Genomic DNA, 16575 nt, shown 5'->3' on the forward strand with positions numbered 1-16575 from the left:
TCATTCCTCATGGGTCTTTTAGCGTGCACAATTATATCAAGTGGGAAGTCCGGTAGAGCTGTTTTAGCTGCAGACAACCACTGTTCATGTAGGAAGAGTTTGACTGTTTTCCACACAGAATTTTCCACCCTGGACATAGTTTAGGGGAGGGACATTTGAAGTCTTCAACTCACCATGCGAACGGAATACAGAATATGGCCATAGCAATGGGCTATGACGCCCACAGGCACCACCAGGCAGCCAAGAAATAAGAAAAGCACAAAGGAGGAGTCATTGGCGTCCTTGGATTTCCAGTCCACAGAGCAGCCTAGTCCGTGTACATCCAGGATGTACCTGTTCCAGCCCAGCAGAGGTGCTCCAGACCATGCCAGTGAGTACAGCCAGATGTAGGTAATGGCCCTCCAGGCCCAGGAAAAATTGATCACTCTGGCATGGACCACGCGAATATAACGTTCATAGGCCAGCACAGTTAGGGTGGTAATGGAAACAGTCCCTGAAAGAAGAGAAAGTGGGACAGTGTAACATGGAGCAGGGGAACACAGACATAACAGACAATTCATTGCCTACTGGAGACACATCACAGAGTATATGGAACCAACAACGGCTCTAAAAGCTGACATATCTAAGAGGAATAATGCCTCACAGTCTCCAGGAAATTTGATTGGACACATATTTACCCAGAGAAGAAAACAAATGGTGTGTGGATTGCAGCAGGACAAAAAAGCCCTAAAACCAGCTCTGCCCCAATGATACAGGTATAGTGTTATACTTCCTGCCAAAGAGAAACTCTGAAGAGAGTCGGGGAGAGTCACTGAGTGTCTCACTTGACTTTACCTTTTCTCAGTTGTGTCTGACTCAGGATTTAAGATAAAACTAAAGTGGGCTTCACAAGGATGAACTGGCCCAAGTTATGGTACAAGTATTCAGGGAGCTGCATTAACCTTCCTGCTAGCAGATATCAGCCTGTGAACTATTCTCCTGCAAGACTGCTAACAAAGGAATGAAGCCTTCTGTGCTCCCACGGTCTTCATTTATACCTCCATTTTGCAACAGATACATGAAAACAATATTATTTATGTCTCTGCCTCTTCCCAAAGAGTGATTTATACATTCAGTAAGCTCCTACTGAGCACCTACCATGTGCCACTCACTTTGCCAACACTGGAGGTTTAGAAGTGACAGAAAAGTGGAAATCTAGGTGCTTAGAAGGAATCCAGTTGTGTAAATAACAGTGAGATGGCAGGAGGTGTGAAGGCTACAATTCCCATACAGTGTCCTGTGGGAGTCACAGAACAGGGGGCCTTTGTCAACCAGGCAGGAGAAGCACATTCCAGGAAGAATTAAGAATTATGTACTGGAGCGTAGAGACCATTTAAGGGTCTAAACCAGATGAGAGAACACAGAGGTGCCAGGGCTCAGAGCATACCGAGGAGAGAAAAGGTTAAAAGGAGCAGATGAGGCCATACATAATGAGAAAGACTTTCAATTTCTTGATAAGAGTTTTTGTTTCTTTTTTTTTGGTTCTTAAAAAACAAAAACAAAAAAACTTTTCCTGTATAAAATAGTAAATTATAAAATCTGTTACTCCATCATGTTTTTTTTAAGTGTGAAGTAACAACAGTTAAGTTCTCCTTTTCCTCCTCCTTCTCCTCTGTCCTCTGAAAGGGCACTCATTCCTGCAGTGGTATAGAATTCCAATCCTAGTTCAATGTATGGAGATCAGCTTGAAGGCCATTTCAGTAGTCCAGGGGCCCGAATTAGAGTACCTTTAAAGGTATGAACGGCAAAGTCTAGCTTCCAGAAACAACTGGTGATTAGTATCAACGGAACCCATTGGTTTATTGAATGTGAAGAGAAAGGGAAAAAAAGGAGTCAAGACTAACTCGAGAGATTTATAACCTGCGTGATGATTTGAGGGTGATTACATTAACAGAGGTCAAAACTACCAGGTGTTATGAGCAGATATAGGGGAGAAGATGAAATTGTGAGCTCCCTAGAACACAACCAGCATAAATATGTGTTGAATGAGTGAATCAAGAGGGGTTGTATGAAAAGTGGTCCTAATGGAGAATGAAAATAAGACCTGTCTCAGGTAAGTAGGGAGAAGTGGGCGGGGGAGTGGTGGTGGCGAGCTTCAAGAAGCCTGGAGTGAGCCTAGCTCTGTGACATTGGCAATTCATACAATCTCTTGAAGTTAGTTTTGTTTTGGTACTCATATAATTGAAAAGCTCTTGACATCATCAAACTTTGTGACTATGCATCTATAAAGGTATGAAGGGAAGAGGTCCTAGACTCAGAAAGCCATTGTCAGACCACAGTTAATATCCATTTATACTCTGACAGGTTTGTTATTGTGGGGAGGACAGCATCCCAGTGTCTGATACCTGTGATGTTTAATAAATGTTCATTGAATAAATGAGTGAACGTTTAGTAAATACGCAAGTGACTGGAAGAATAAGACTGGGTTTTGTCATATGGTAGAGGAAATATTTCAGGAAGTAGTGTTATAATCATAAATAATGAAGTTCAGATTATGTTAAGTAATTCTGGACACAAGGAAAATACCAAGTTAGATATTCTGCCTTCCGAACTAAGAGTCAACTTTCACCTCATTAAATTTTTACCTGAAGAGTGATACCATCTTTTCTTTAACTGACCACATTCCCAGAAGGTAACCAAAACCCTAAAGATAGTGACATAATAAGACTCTCATGAAATACTGATGGTTTTATTTAGTTTACAAACTTTCTTATCAAATATAATGGTATTTAATTATATAATTGCCTTTAAATATTAAAATATAATTTTTGGCCTTCAACTCTTAATTTACCTTGAGTATGATTTAGGTCTTCTTCGGCAAGAAAACTTGCTGCAATTATGTTGTAGGTTAGCAAATCCCAGTATACCTTATAGATGCATAAGTAAGTTCTTCTGATTAAAGGAATAAGCTGCTATAATTTTAACCATCAATCATGTATTCATCCATCCATCCACCCATCCATCCATCCATCCATGAACTATTTACTGCTTATCCACACGTGTCAATCAGTGTGCTAGGAAATAGGTACAAAGGGGAGTGAAATAAACGCCTCATAGAACTTACAGTCTGCTAGATAAGAGTGATGATGTAATCAAGTCAAACACGTAAATTAATGACGTGGTATCGAGGAGAGAGAACATGTGAGGGAGGAGGCTGCAGACCTAGAGTATTTTTTTTAAGTTTACTTATTTTGAGGGAGAGAGCATGTGGGGGAGGGGTGGAGAGGGAGCGAGAGAATCCCAAATAGGCTCTGCTCAGTTCAGAACTCTATGAGAGGCTTGAGATCATGACCCTAGCTGAAGTCTAGAGTCAGACGCTTAACTGACTGAGCTGCCCAGGCATCCCAAGGATGTGGCAGTATTAACTGGGAGTCAGGAAAAGCCTCATTATACCCAGAGCTGAAGTATGGAAAAACCCCCAGCTCTGTGATAAGTCAGGGTACAGGAGTGGAGGAATTTTCCCTCTTATTATTTAGGTCAAAGAGGTAAGAGATTTTTTTAAATGTAATAGTTTTTGGCCATGCCTGTATCATAGCAGGCACAATGAGCTTCCAAAGCCTGAATTCAGTTGCTGACATTCAGCACCATAACCAGTTAGTAGTCCCTGAATTTCCCAGTTTTTCAGGCCTTCCCTGACTGCATGGGTACATAAATGGTAAGCTTATTTGACTAAGTCTTCTGGGGTGACCCATTTGAAAAGACCTAAACTACATCCCTTCCTTAAACTTTTTTTTTTCTCTTAGCAATTATTTACTCATAAATTTTGGTCCTGCCTGAGTCAAAATTATGTTCTGTATTCTGGAGAATGAGTACAAGAGGACTGTGTAACAACTACTTCATACATACATCATAACTGATGTGGAGCCTAGCTCTCTATTCCCTTAACATTGTGGACAGGGAAGGGGAAGGTGACTGCCCCACCATGAGCACCTATCGTATGTGAGGCCCCGTAATGGTCACACTACATACAGTGTCCCTCTTTGTGAAAAAGGAGTTTGGTGGCTCACAATGTATAAGAAATCAATAGGTGGCAGGGACAGTTTTGAGAACCTAGGACTAACTGACTCCAAAATCCATAATTCTGCCTTTATCCACCTGTTCCCACAAGCTCTGCTAGGAGTAGCATGATGTCCCTGCTCTCCCTGCAAAGCTGTAGACTGATCACATATGTAGTGTGTCTCCGCATGCTGAGAATGGTCTTCTAGGAGGAACCAGAGATGCACGGTGCCTACCCTTGAGGAGACTGCAATGCCGTACATTCTTGTAAAGCCGAGACCAGCTCGATGCAACATTTGAGGGCAAGATAAGACGATAGGAAATTGGATGTTAAGTTTACCGTGCAACAAGCCTGAAAAAGTAAGACACCAGTGGATTATGCTGTGAGGATGGCATCATGAAGATGAAGATTAAGCTGGGTCTTCAAAGATGGAATACAATTAAGAAACAGAAAGGACCAGGGCAGGCATGCTGGGGTGCAGGAACTTCTACAAAGGCAAAGTGGCCCTCCTGGAATTCTTGCACGACTGTCAGACTCCAGATGTGTGGAGAGGTACAGAGGCCAGGCACGATCAGGTCTGTTGCAAACCTGCCTGTGTCTTCTGTGGCTGGCTTTGGGCCACAGCAGAGATCTTCGGCTTTCTTTCCTATTGCTTTCCCTAATAGAGTTTTGAAAACCTGTGTGCACTCTCATATATTTTTTTAATTTTTTTAAATGTTTATTTATTTCTGAGACAGAGAGAGACAGAGCATGAGAGGGGGAGGGGCAGAGAGAGAGGGAGACACAGAATCCGAAGCAGGCTCCAGGCTGAGCTGTCAGCACAGAGCCAGGCATGGTCACTCAACCGACTGAGCCACCCAGGCACCCCTGCACTCTCATATATTTAAAAAGCTATTGTGGGGTGCCTCGCTGGTTCAGTTGGTTAAGAGTTCAGCTTCAGCTCAGGTCATGATCTCATGGTCCATGGGTTCAAGCCCTGTGTTGGGCTCTGTGCTGACAGCTCAGAGCCTGGTGTCTCCTTCAGATTCTGTGCCTCCCTCTCTCTTTGTCCCTTCCCCACTCGCTCTCTGTCTCTTTCCCTCTGTCTCTCTCTCTCTCAAAAATAAACACTAAAACAAATTTAAAAAGGGGCGCCTGCGTGGCTTAGTTGGTTGGGCGTCTGACGTTGGCTCAGGTCATGATCTCACAGTTCGTGGGTTTGAGCCCCACATCAGGCTCTGTGCTGACAGCTCAGAGCCTGAAGCCTGCTTCAGATTCTGTGTCTCCCTTTCTCTCTCTGCCCCTCCCCTGCTTGTACTCTGTCTCCCTCTCTCTCAAAAATAAACATTAAAAAAAATTTTTTTAAAGATATGCTAAATTTTTTCACCTTAAGTTTAAAGAGTTGTGTAATATAAACACGTTAAAAGAAAACTATTACCCTATTTTTTCAAATAGATCAAGTAATTCATAAATATGTTAGTGATTTCATATTTACATCTCTATCTATACACAGATATATATAGAAACACACACACAGAAAAGATCAATCATTTAAACTTACATTTCCATCCCACTTTTCCCCTAGTTTTATTCTAGTGTAATATATTGGTCTGACTAAAAGATTTTAAATTATTTGTCTTTTTCTTCTCTATTTAGAAGTTGAAATTTTAAATTTCTTGGATAGTAAGGCTCTAAACGTCAAAAAAAAAGGTCTTATAGAGTGGGTTATCAGTTTCTATTAGTATACAACTGATCAAAATATTCCATTAAATATTAGAAGAATTAATTAGAAATACCTCTCTTAAAGTGCAGCTTTCCCTCCCCACAAAGAATAGACCTATCCACAAGTTGTTCTTACCTATGCTAGAATGATAAATTCTCTTCCTACTTTTCCTGTTTATAAAGTTAAAAAAAGATTTCTTGATCACACATGTATCCAGATCCGATGGAAGGAATTTTGTTATCTTTAATTCTTACTGATTATAAGACCATTCCTTCTATATTTAATTATTTGAACTCTCCTGAATTTATATGCCAAAAATCACAGTGTGTTTATTGTCAAAAGTTGTATTTAATGATCAATTTTGTTAACAGCAAGTAACTGGAGGAGCACCTGGGTGTTTCAGTAGGTTGAGCATCTGAGTCTTGATTTAGGCTCAGGTCATGATCCCAGGGTGGAGGATCCAGCCCCACACCTGGCTCTGGGCTGAGCATGCAGCCTACTTAAGATTCTCTCTCTCTCTCTCTCTCTCTCTCTCTCTCTCTCTCTCAAATAAATAAATAAATATAACGCATAAATTTGGAAACCACCTAAGTGGTCATTCACTTCCTCTAGTTCTTCATCAATATTTTAAATTGTCCCTTTGTTTGCCATCCTGGAATTTCCTTTCACCTCTCCCTGGTAATTTTCCACCATAAGAGTTGGGACGGGCGAGGGGTTTATCTTTCGGTGTGAAGTGGGAGATGGGTGATGGAAAATGGGAGATGGGAGGGTCTGGATCACAGGGAGCTGGTTTCTAATACAAATTAAAGTTGAGAATTTCGAAGTTGATTCTCTTAAAACTGCCCTTGCCATTAGAAAGAGTTGCTATCGGGGCTCCTGGGTGGCTCAGTCCATTAAGAGTCTGACTTCAGCTCAGGTCATGATCTCACGGCTCATGAAATTGAACCCCACATTGGGCTTTTTGCCATCAGCACAGAGCCCACTTCTGATCCTCTGTCCCACCTCTCTCTGCCCCTCCCCACTCGTGCTCTATCTCTCACTCAAAAATAAACACTAAAATTTTTTTTTTAAAGAGTTGCCATATCGCAAGCAGCATGTATACTTAATTTGAAGACAGAAGTCTATACAAACTAATCTCGTCATATTATGGAGACTCGCCTTAATCCTCGGCATGCCTCAAACTGCCAGCCACATTCAAAACTGGCTGCTTTGACACCACTGTTCCCTCTACCTGAAATGCTGCCAGAGATCTCACAGCCTGAGGAGAAGACAGACATGTAAAGTAGTAATTTCAGGAATGGGGTAAGTACTAAACCAGAACTGTGTCTGCAAGCAGGAGGATGCAGTTGAGGAAGAGCGTATCTCTGCCTATGGAAATACTGAGGAGGGTTTAAGTGAAAGCGATATTTGAATTGATGAGTGAAAGAGAGTTTATCAAGTTGACAAGAGTGAGGATATTTCAAGGCCAAGGATATAGCATACAAAAAGCGTGGAAACGAAAAGAGGTATCCAAGGGTTAACTCTGCGCATTAGCTTGAGTCAAGTCAAGTTCTTTGTGATATAACTTGATGACAATGCATTCACTTACAACATTTATCAACAGGTCAATATCATGCACATGCAATATACCAGGCACTGTGCTAGGAAATGGGCAAAGATAAATTATGAAAGAAATAAACAATAGAATGATAAATTCTATAAGAGATGAATGTTTCTGAGGCCAGTCTTGGATTCAACTTCAGTTTCCATACATAAATACGTATCACTCTGGGAAAATTAACATCTATGAACCTCGATTTGCTTACAGTAAAATAGAAATAATAGTACCAAAATGCTGTCTCATCATGAGTGTGTTTGTATGTGTATTAAGTGAGAATATGACTGTATTTAGTAAGATGGTAATATATAAGGTATTACTATTATTATTGAATAGTTGAGTATCTAGGGGGAAAATTAAGTGGTAGAAATTGGACACAAGGAACAGAAACAGTCAGAAGAGCTCTAGAGCTTAAATATATGAGGACATACGGGCACTGGGATGGCTCAGGTGGTTAAGTGGCCAACCGTCGATCTTGGCTCATGTCCTAATCTCACAGTTCATGAGTTCGAGCCCTGCTTCGGGCTCTGTGCTGACAGTGCAGACCCTGCTTAGGATTCTTTCTCTTTTCCTATGTCTGCCCCTCCCCTGCTCTTTCTATCTCAAAAATAAATAAATGTGTAAAAAATATGAGTATATTAATAATTCACACAAATACTCAAGAACAGTCATTCTCCCACTTTGGCCACTAGATGTCCACATTGAATCGCTTATTTATAGTTCAGTGGTCTAGACTCTGTCATGCACTAAATAGAATAAGTGCATAGAAGATATAGTGACTGGACCTGACTCCAGATCTGTTAATACCTGTTAGATTAAAAAGTTAATAGGACATGGTCTATGTCTTCAAGGAGCTCACACTCCAGAGAAGGGAGCATAAGGAGAAACTACAAATCCAATAATACAAAGACTCTTCAGTTTAGATTTCCTCTGGGAAGAAGGCACTGAGTCTTGTGGATCAAGTACATTTTAACCAGGCAAGTAAGAAGGGATTAGAGGGGAAAGGACTGTCAATCCTATTCCAGGAACAGGGTAACAGCTTCTGTAAACACATGAAGACCTGAGGAAATTTGCACAATTTGGGTTTCTGCAAATAATTCAATATGGTAGAAGCAGAGAGTTCTAGAAAGAGAGAAATGAAAGACGAGGGACTCTCCCAGGAAGACCCTTGAATGTCATGAAAGGAGTTTGGGATATAACCTGAGGATTCCAGGGAGGCATTGCAATGTTTTTGTTCTCTTACATCACTATACTATTATTACTATTTCAGAGGATTTTGTTTTACTTTCTTTTGGTTTTGCTTTTGCAGATTTTCCTTCTGTAAGGTCCCCTCGGGATGAGATGTGGAAAAAGGATTGTGGGGAGGGACAAGTCTGGCTATTGGGAAACTTACCGGAGACACACCATTCTGGTGATGAGGAATGGAACTGATGCAGAGACACTGGGGAAGGAGTGACAAGGAAGGTCAATAAATTTCAGGGATGTGAATCTCTTCAGACTGTGGGAATGAATGAAGAATCAGGACAAGTCTTGGGTTACTGGTTCGGGTGAATGAATGGTTGGTGTAGCACTGATTTGGAAGGAAAATGGATGAGATGGATCTGGGAAGGAAGATGATTGGGGGATAATGCACTTCACTGTGGGTTTCCTGGGTGATTTTGAACAAATCACTCAATGGTCTGTTTCAAATTCTCTACCTATAAAACAACACAACTATTAAACCTACCTTGTAGCAGGTAAAATCTTACAGATCATACAGTAAAATCTTGCAAACTAACTGTGTGTACATTTTCTCCAACCAATGAAAATCCTAATTTTGTTCATTCAAAAACATGTAATGATTTGCAGAAAATTTCTAAATATGCAGCTTAATTACTTTCATACATGTAGTAATGGAAACAAAACTCTTTGAAGTTGCTTAATAAAGATACTACTTCATTAATTAGTGACCTCCACTTATTTGAACATTAAATAAGGAAAACAATATATTTAATATGCCTGAAAAATCTTATTCTCTTAGGCAAGTAATGAATTCTTCTTTGAAATCTTTACATTGCTTGGTTGAGTAAGCTTTCTTGCTCCCTTTTACTTAATTAACAGGTAATTTCACCCAGGTAACATATTGGGTGTACTTCCTGGGCATCAGGTACTGTTAAGCAGTCTGTCTGCTTAGGACAGTACCTGATTTAATCCTCACAGCTCTGTAAGACATGTGGAAATTATTATCATCCCCATTCTGTAGGGGAAACTCAGGTAAAATGAGTTAAATAACTTGCCCAGGTCTCAAACTAATAAAAAAATAGAGCCAAGACTCAAATCAATACACTTTCAAAGTCCACACTATGCTATCTCATTTTCTAAATCCCTTTGGTAATTACCAAAAATTTATACCAGTATAGTAGACACTAGAGAAAGCATATATAATCCATGTGTTACCTACTACATATGTTCTGCAGTCTTGTCTACATTTGATATTAAAAAGGTAATTTTTTAAACTCAAGTTTTTAAGCTGAAGAATTTAAAGGAAATTAGAGATGACCATGCTAATTTGAATAGATCCCCAACCATTGGAAACCCCAGTTTCCATTTGATCAATAAAAGCAGTTCTTAGAAACACCCAAATGATGCAGGGTCTTTAGTACACATATTTTAGGCATTCATCAGCTGTCTATTAAGGACGAAACTTCGTTGTAGTTAATAATTCCTTCTTCCATCTCTGTTTCCCTCCCTTTTTCAAATTGCATTTTTCAATTGTTTGTTCCCAAGACAAATTTACTGTTCTTCAGGGTCAGTACACAGACTCGGTTTCAAAGAAATCAAGCATATCATGAAGGTTACAGCTCTGTGGGTTAAAAAGTTATGATTTCAGGTAAGCAGTTTAAACAGAGATTTTGTGTTGACTGCCATGTGGAAATCCAGCCACCATATGCTTGTTGTGCATTAAGAACTGGGACCATAAGAAACTCTTAAAAACTGAGAATAAACTAAGGGTTGATGGGGGGTGGGAGGGAGGGAAACGTGGGTGATGGGCATTGAGGAGGCCACATGTTGGGATGAGCACTGGGTGTTGTATGGAAACCAATTTGACAATAAATTTCATACTTAAAAAAAAGAAAAAGAAATTATTTAAACACACACACACACAAATGGAACTGAGACAAAAAAAAAAAAAGAATAAAGAAAAGCTTGGAAAAAATTTAAAAAAAGAAAAAAAAAGAACTGGGAATCCCCCAAACACAAGGGTCAGTGAATCCTCAGAAGCGAGGGATTCCACCAGGCATCCCTCAGCGTGGGGTCTGTGGGTCAACTTCTCAGAGTTGACGATGTCTGCAGTTGATCATGTCTGCACTATCGTCTCAGTTGTCCTTGCTCATGCTGCCTTCACTGGTATTTCAAGGGAGTGCATTTTCGCTCCCATTAAATCTAGTGATTTTTCACAGTGGAGGCAGGAGCAAATAGTTGTTGATGTTGTTGGTAAAATACAGGAGAGTTTGTTTATCATGTGTGTCCCTCCACCGAGGCTACCTTGGCATCTGCACAGTAGCTTGGAAATCATCCCAGGCTCATCTCCCCAAAGTTATCTTTGATTCTTTCAATATCAGCACCTCCGCCTCACCTTCTTGGGCTTCAAACTTGGCTCCTTGTCTTCCTATTGCTCCATTTGGAAAGATAGCCCAGTTTTAGACTGTTTACCTTGTCTCTGATTTGATAGTTTTAGGGTTTGTTTTGGGGAGAGGGGAGAGCTCCATCTTGGGATATGTTCTCATTAGAACTTACTCTATATTTATGTCTGTTTGCCAGGGGAAGATATTGAAGAAGATAGCTCACACTGGGGAAAAAATGGATCATCATTACACTAACAGACCCTCAAAATACCCATTATGACCAGTGTCTACAGGTCCAGTGCAAAAGGACAGTTTGGATATAAAGTAACTGCTCTGCGGTTTGAAAGAGTGACAACATAAAACAGTCCAATGGAAGAATCTGTCAGGAATTGCGGTATTCTAAATTCTAAAAATTCGATTCTAAATTCTGATCCCAATTTAACTGCACTCATAGAATGGGAATGGGTATCACAAGTAAAATGGGAAGCATACATTCTTTATTTTTACCACTTAATCAAAATGACTTCTTGAACACGGCAATCTAGATCTTATGATAATCCACTGCAACCTACCCAGAAAAGCGGCATCAGAGAACGCTCCTCTGACAGGACCTTGCCTCTTCTGGTCCATGTTAGGAACATGTAGACTTGTTAAGACTTCCCCTTCTCCTCTTTCCTCTAGCTCGCATTTTCATTTCAAACTGACAGAAGGCTTTACTTTTGAAAAATTTCTAAACTTATCTCTGTGCTTCCTACCTCTCACTATTCTCATACAGGCTCACATCCCACAAGTGATTGCTCTGACCTACTCCCAACTGATCAATTTTTTCCTTTTGTCCAGACTCATCGTCTCTCTTGCACAAAATACCAGTTAGAGACTGGACTTGGTTTATGTGTCCTCCCAGATTTCCTTGACCCAGCTCACAAGCCCCCATTCTCCAATATGGGCCGTGACTATCTGCCTCACTCCCCAGAAATGGGAGTTCTGACTACAGTCACACCTCAGCTGCTGCTGCTGCTGCTGCTGCTATAGCAACCACAGGCCTCTGTGCACCTTTGCCCTCACTGGACTGGACACACAGAGGCTCTGGCTTCCCCCACTGCTGCTCTGATCCAGTTAGCCCAGCCCAGAGGCAAGGGGTTGTTAGTACCTCAGGGAGCATAATGGCACCGTATGAGTCAACAGACAAGAAGGGGCCAGTGATTAAATTGCTTGCACCCCCTACCCATTCCATGGGTTATTTCAAGGTGTGCTAGCTTCATACAGCCTCTCTAAAGATGTCCCGCAGGATGAAGCAATCAGCTGTTTTAGGGGAAGTTATGGTCAGCCCAGTGGTGCATCCTTTGATATTTGGAATCCTTTTTTCCTTGCCTCTTCCTTGACTCTCTCATTCTTGATTTCCTGGATATATACTCCTCTATAAATTATTAGTCCATATGTTTTGCCTTAGGCATTATTTGCGGGGAACTTGTAGTAATAATCTTACAACCTTCGTAATCTCCCCTCTGGCATAATGACCTGCAAAGCTCCCTCTGCTTAATGTACTGGCATTCAAGGAACTCTGATTATTTTTTCCACTACCTACCCCACCTATTCTTTCACTATTTCTAACTTCCTTAGGGCATACTACACTCTGCTCATGCACAGCACAGAGTGTACATTCATGGTTGCTGTTTACTGTGTCCTGTAGTGTGGTCACCATTCTATGTTCTCATGTCTTATCTTCCAGTTAACTTGTAAACACCTCAGACATAGGGATCATGTCTTTTGTGTCTTGGCATCCTTCCTCGCTTCTGCAATAGTTAACAAGAGATTATTATATTTTTTGATGATAAAAGTTATGTATATATGGCCATATTTCTTCTCAAATAAAGAATAAAAACACTGGAGTAAACATAGGCACCCCTGTAGGTAAGCAAACACTAATGTGAAATGACGCTTAGCAACAGTCACAGTCAGATTTCAAAGAAAAGGAAAATATTTCTTATGGAATATAGCATATATATAGCAATATATAGAAGAACAAAAAACCAAACCAGCTCTCTGCTATTTTTCCTAAGGGATCCCGATCTCAACTCAACCCACTATTCAACAGTCATCACTTGATATCTTCTGACTATTAAAAAGTCCCTACAAAATATTCATTTTTATGGATATCATAAAGTCAAGTGGTATTCCTGTTAGATTTGTCATCTCTTGTTCTCCAGTGACAATAACAAATTATAACACCAATTTCATATGGTGTCTTATAATTTTCAAAGTACTGCCCCATGTATGTTCATCATCAGTTCTTCACAGACCTGTGAGGCAAGGCTCATGTCCTCATTTGGTTAGGGTGTGAGAAAGGGGGCTGGGATTTGGGATGAGCCTAAGGCCATAAGACAAATAACATCTTGCTTGGAGGAGAGCCCACCTCTTCTGACTGCTAGTCCAGAGGTCTATTCAGATTTTCCTCAGAAAGATTTGACTAAGTGAGTTGGTTGTGATCAATAAAGCAGCATGAAGTCTTATGTTAACTCTATGGAAAAATTCAACACATGAATGAATTGTGGAATAGCCATGTGACCCCCTGCATGCAACGAAGATTCTACTTTTTAAGTACTCCTTCCTGGATTATGAATCCGGCACCAAGATATGAAAATCTGAGATAGCCCAGAAGAGCAAATTAAAATATGAGGAAATCTGAGAAATACAGAATTAAATCTTAATTCAGTTATTCATAATTTACCAAACCCTCAAAGGGCTCTCAGAGTTTAGGTTTTACAGCAGGTGGTAACACCCTGCTTCCATTTCAAAATCATTTTCTATCACCTTGTTGCTGATGCAAATGGAGAGTACTGAAATACAGCCAATGACCAGTGTCACTTTTCTCTCAAGGATGAATACAACACACTCAGCTTTAAGTGTGTGTGTGTGTGTGTGTGTGTGTTAAGTAACTAATCAACTAAAAAGTGTGCTATGAGATACCTAAGGACTATAAAAGGAGAATGGTTACAAAAGATAACAAGCTTGGCAGAATGTGTTAAGGACAAATATAATTGCTGTGTCCCCTGGGCCATGCAATGCTGGGACACAATGCTTGAGGTTTAAAAGGCACATTTGAAGGGTGCCTGGGTGGCTCAGTCAGTTAAGTACCCAACTCTTGATTTTGGCTGAGGTCATGATCTCACAGTTCATGGTATTAAGCCCGCATTGGGCTCTGGGCTGACAGCGTGGAGCCTGCTTGGGATTCTCTCTCTCCCCCTCACCCTTTGCCCCTCCCCTGCTCACACTTGCTCTCTCTCAAAATAAATAAATAAATATTAAAATAAATAAAGAAAAGGCACATTCAGGAGGTGGGCATGTAAGGTAAAACCTATCTGTGACTACTGTGGAACAGTTTGGATAGGCAAGAAAAGATCATTTTCTTGTGAGTCATCCTGAGCTGGGAATATCAAGTGGAAAAAAGCTAAAGAAAGATTTACAAGTATTCTGCCTAAGGCCACAACTCAAAGCTAGCAGGTGCTGCAGTGGAGCTGATTTCCAGACCCATTCGTATGCTACTGTTTCCACCTTCTCTCCCACATTGTCAGATTGGGCTTCATACGGATTCTCCCTTGATGTTTAATTTAAAACCTTCTACATCTGAGTCTGTCTCCCTTGGTAGGAAGAGTGACTCCAAATGCCAGCTCTTGAAATAGCCACAAATGAATCTCCTGGAGAAGTTGTTTAAACGTCGGTTCCAAGGCCCTGCCCATGAAGATTCTGCTTTAGGGGGCCTGGAATGCAACCCAAGTATCTGCATGCTTAAGAGACCCCCCTGATGATTCTGACCGACTTTGGGAATGGTAGGTCTAGATTAAAATCAAATCTCCTTTAATATAATCTCTCTGTGGCTATTTGCTCATTTCCCAGGTTTTCCTTCATAGACTCAACACCAGTGGAGGAACACAAGAAACTAGTACTTCATTTCACAAAATGGAATCCCACAGGGATACCGAAGGCTGTATCACTCACAAAGCTCCAGCTCTGAGGGAGGGGACCTTGTCTATGTAGTATCGACAGCTTTAAGTTTCATCATAGTTTACTCACCTCCAGCTTAATTCCTGTCTGCCCTTGTGTTTTGCAGTTCTGTATAAGCTGCCCCACTGCCATGTTTAATAGAACCAGATGTAACATAACGGGAAAATAGCTGAAGGTGATGTCATTTGGAAAGGAGCTTTTATAAACCTAACTAAATGGCCTTGTACACGTGAGGCCTGCCCTGGCCTAGCCAGTTACCGAGACTCCAGAACCCATTAGAAGTGAGAAGTGTGTTGGAAAGATATCAACAGCAGTTTCTTCACAGAAAGGGAAGCAGAGTAAAGACTAATGTTACTTCCTAGGCAATTTTCTCATAGTAGGGAGAGTAGAGTAAATCCTGTATGCATAAGAAACTTGAGGCATATTTTAGGCAAACAAGATACAATTATTCCAGGACAAGTCACAGCTTAAAAGCAGACAGGTACCATGCCAGGAGCGTCTAAATCTTCCTTAAATATTTAAGTTGCTCTAAACATGTGGGGCTCTGAGCTTACTGCTGGGAAAGCAAAGTCATCATATATGGTCCCTGATGTGAAGGGGAAAAGGCAGCACAGAAAGACAAACCAAAATACAAAATTGTATATTTGAAATTCCAAACGAGACATTCAGACCTATGTGCCATAGGAGCTCAGGGAGAGAAAAGATCACCAAGAAACTTGGGGGAGGGGGGCTTTATATAAAGGGGTGGGACTGAAAGATAATTAAAAAAAATCCATTTGAAAATTTACCCATGCCCACCAGTTCCAAATTTACTTATATGCCCTAGAGCAGTGCTGTTCAATAGAAGTATGTGAGCCATATATTATTTAAGTCTTTTAGTGGCCACATTTTATAAAGCAAAGAGAAACAGATAAAATTAATTTTGATAACATTTTATTTAACCCAACATATTTAAAATATTTCAATTTGTTATCAACATAAACTAATTCATGAAATATTTTGTATTTTTTTCATACTAAATCTTCACAATCTGGTGTGTTAGCTCAGTGTAGACTAGTGACATTTCAAGCACTCAAGAGGCACAGAGTAGTGTTACCATGTTGAACAGCACAGATCTAGAGAAACTCTTGTACATTGAGTAGAAGATGTAACTAGGATGTACTTTGAGACACCATTTATTATGTTATAGTGAAAAACAGGAAATAGCCCAAGGTCCATCAAAAAAGGGGAATGGGTGAATAAATTGTGAGCAAAAGAACAGAAGCACTGCTTGGCTTCATGTTGCATTCATGTCTGCAGTGACCTCTAGGAGGGAGCAGGTGGACTGAACTAAAGAGAGAAATACATAGATGTAAATGTTATCTGTAATTTTTAATTCTTTAAAGATAGGTTAAAATAAAATTAGGAAGGTTCATCTCTGTCCACTGTGGGTGGCAGATATATGGGCACTTTATCACACCCTTTGCACTTTTCTGTATTTAAAAAGTTTTAAATAATTTACAAAATGAATAAAATTCCTTGAGGATATGGAGGTAGCAAGTGGGAGGCAATCAGAAGACAGGCTCTTTAAACAAAGAACAGAACGGGGTGGTCACAAGTCAAGAGGCAGCTGGGGTGGTGGCTAGACAGTAAA

At 40.5% G+C, this 16575-nt stretch overlaps 1 protein-coding gene across 1 annotated transcript in view; it reads right to left on the reverse strand.

Annotated features, from left to right (window-relative positions):
- The window catches only part of OPN3 (opsin 3), a 43753-nt gene that overhangs the window by 9359 nt on the left and 17819 nt on the right, over positions 1-16575 (reverse strand). Inside the window, exon 2 of the mRNA XM_015072871.3 lies at positions 174-493. Coding sequence (XP_014928357.2) covers positions 174-493 — 320 coding nt within the window. The remainder of the gene's footprint in view (positions 1-173; positions 494-16575) is intronic.

This window comes from Acinonyx jubatus, chromosome E4 (genome assembly GCF_027475565.1).
Source record: "Acinonyx jubatus isolate Ajub_Pintada_27869175 chromosome E4, VMU_Ajub_asm_v1.0, whole genome shotgun sequence".
Lineage (NCBI taxonomy): Eukaryota > Metazoa > Chordata > Mammalia > Carnivora > Felidae > Acinonyx > Acinonyx jubatus.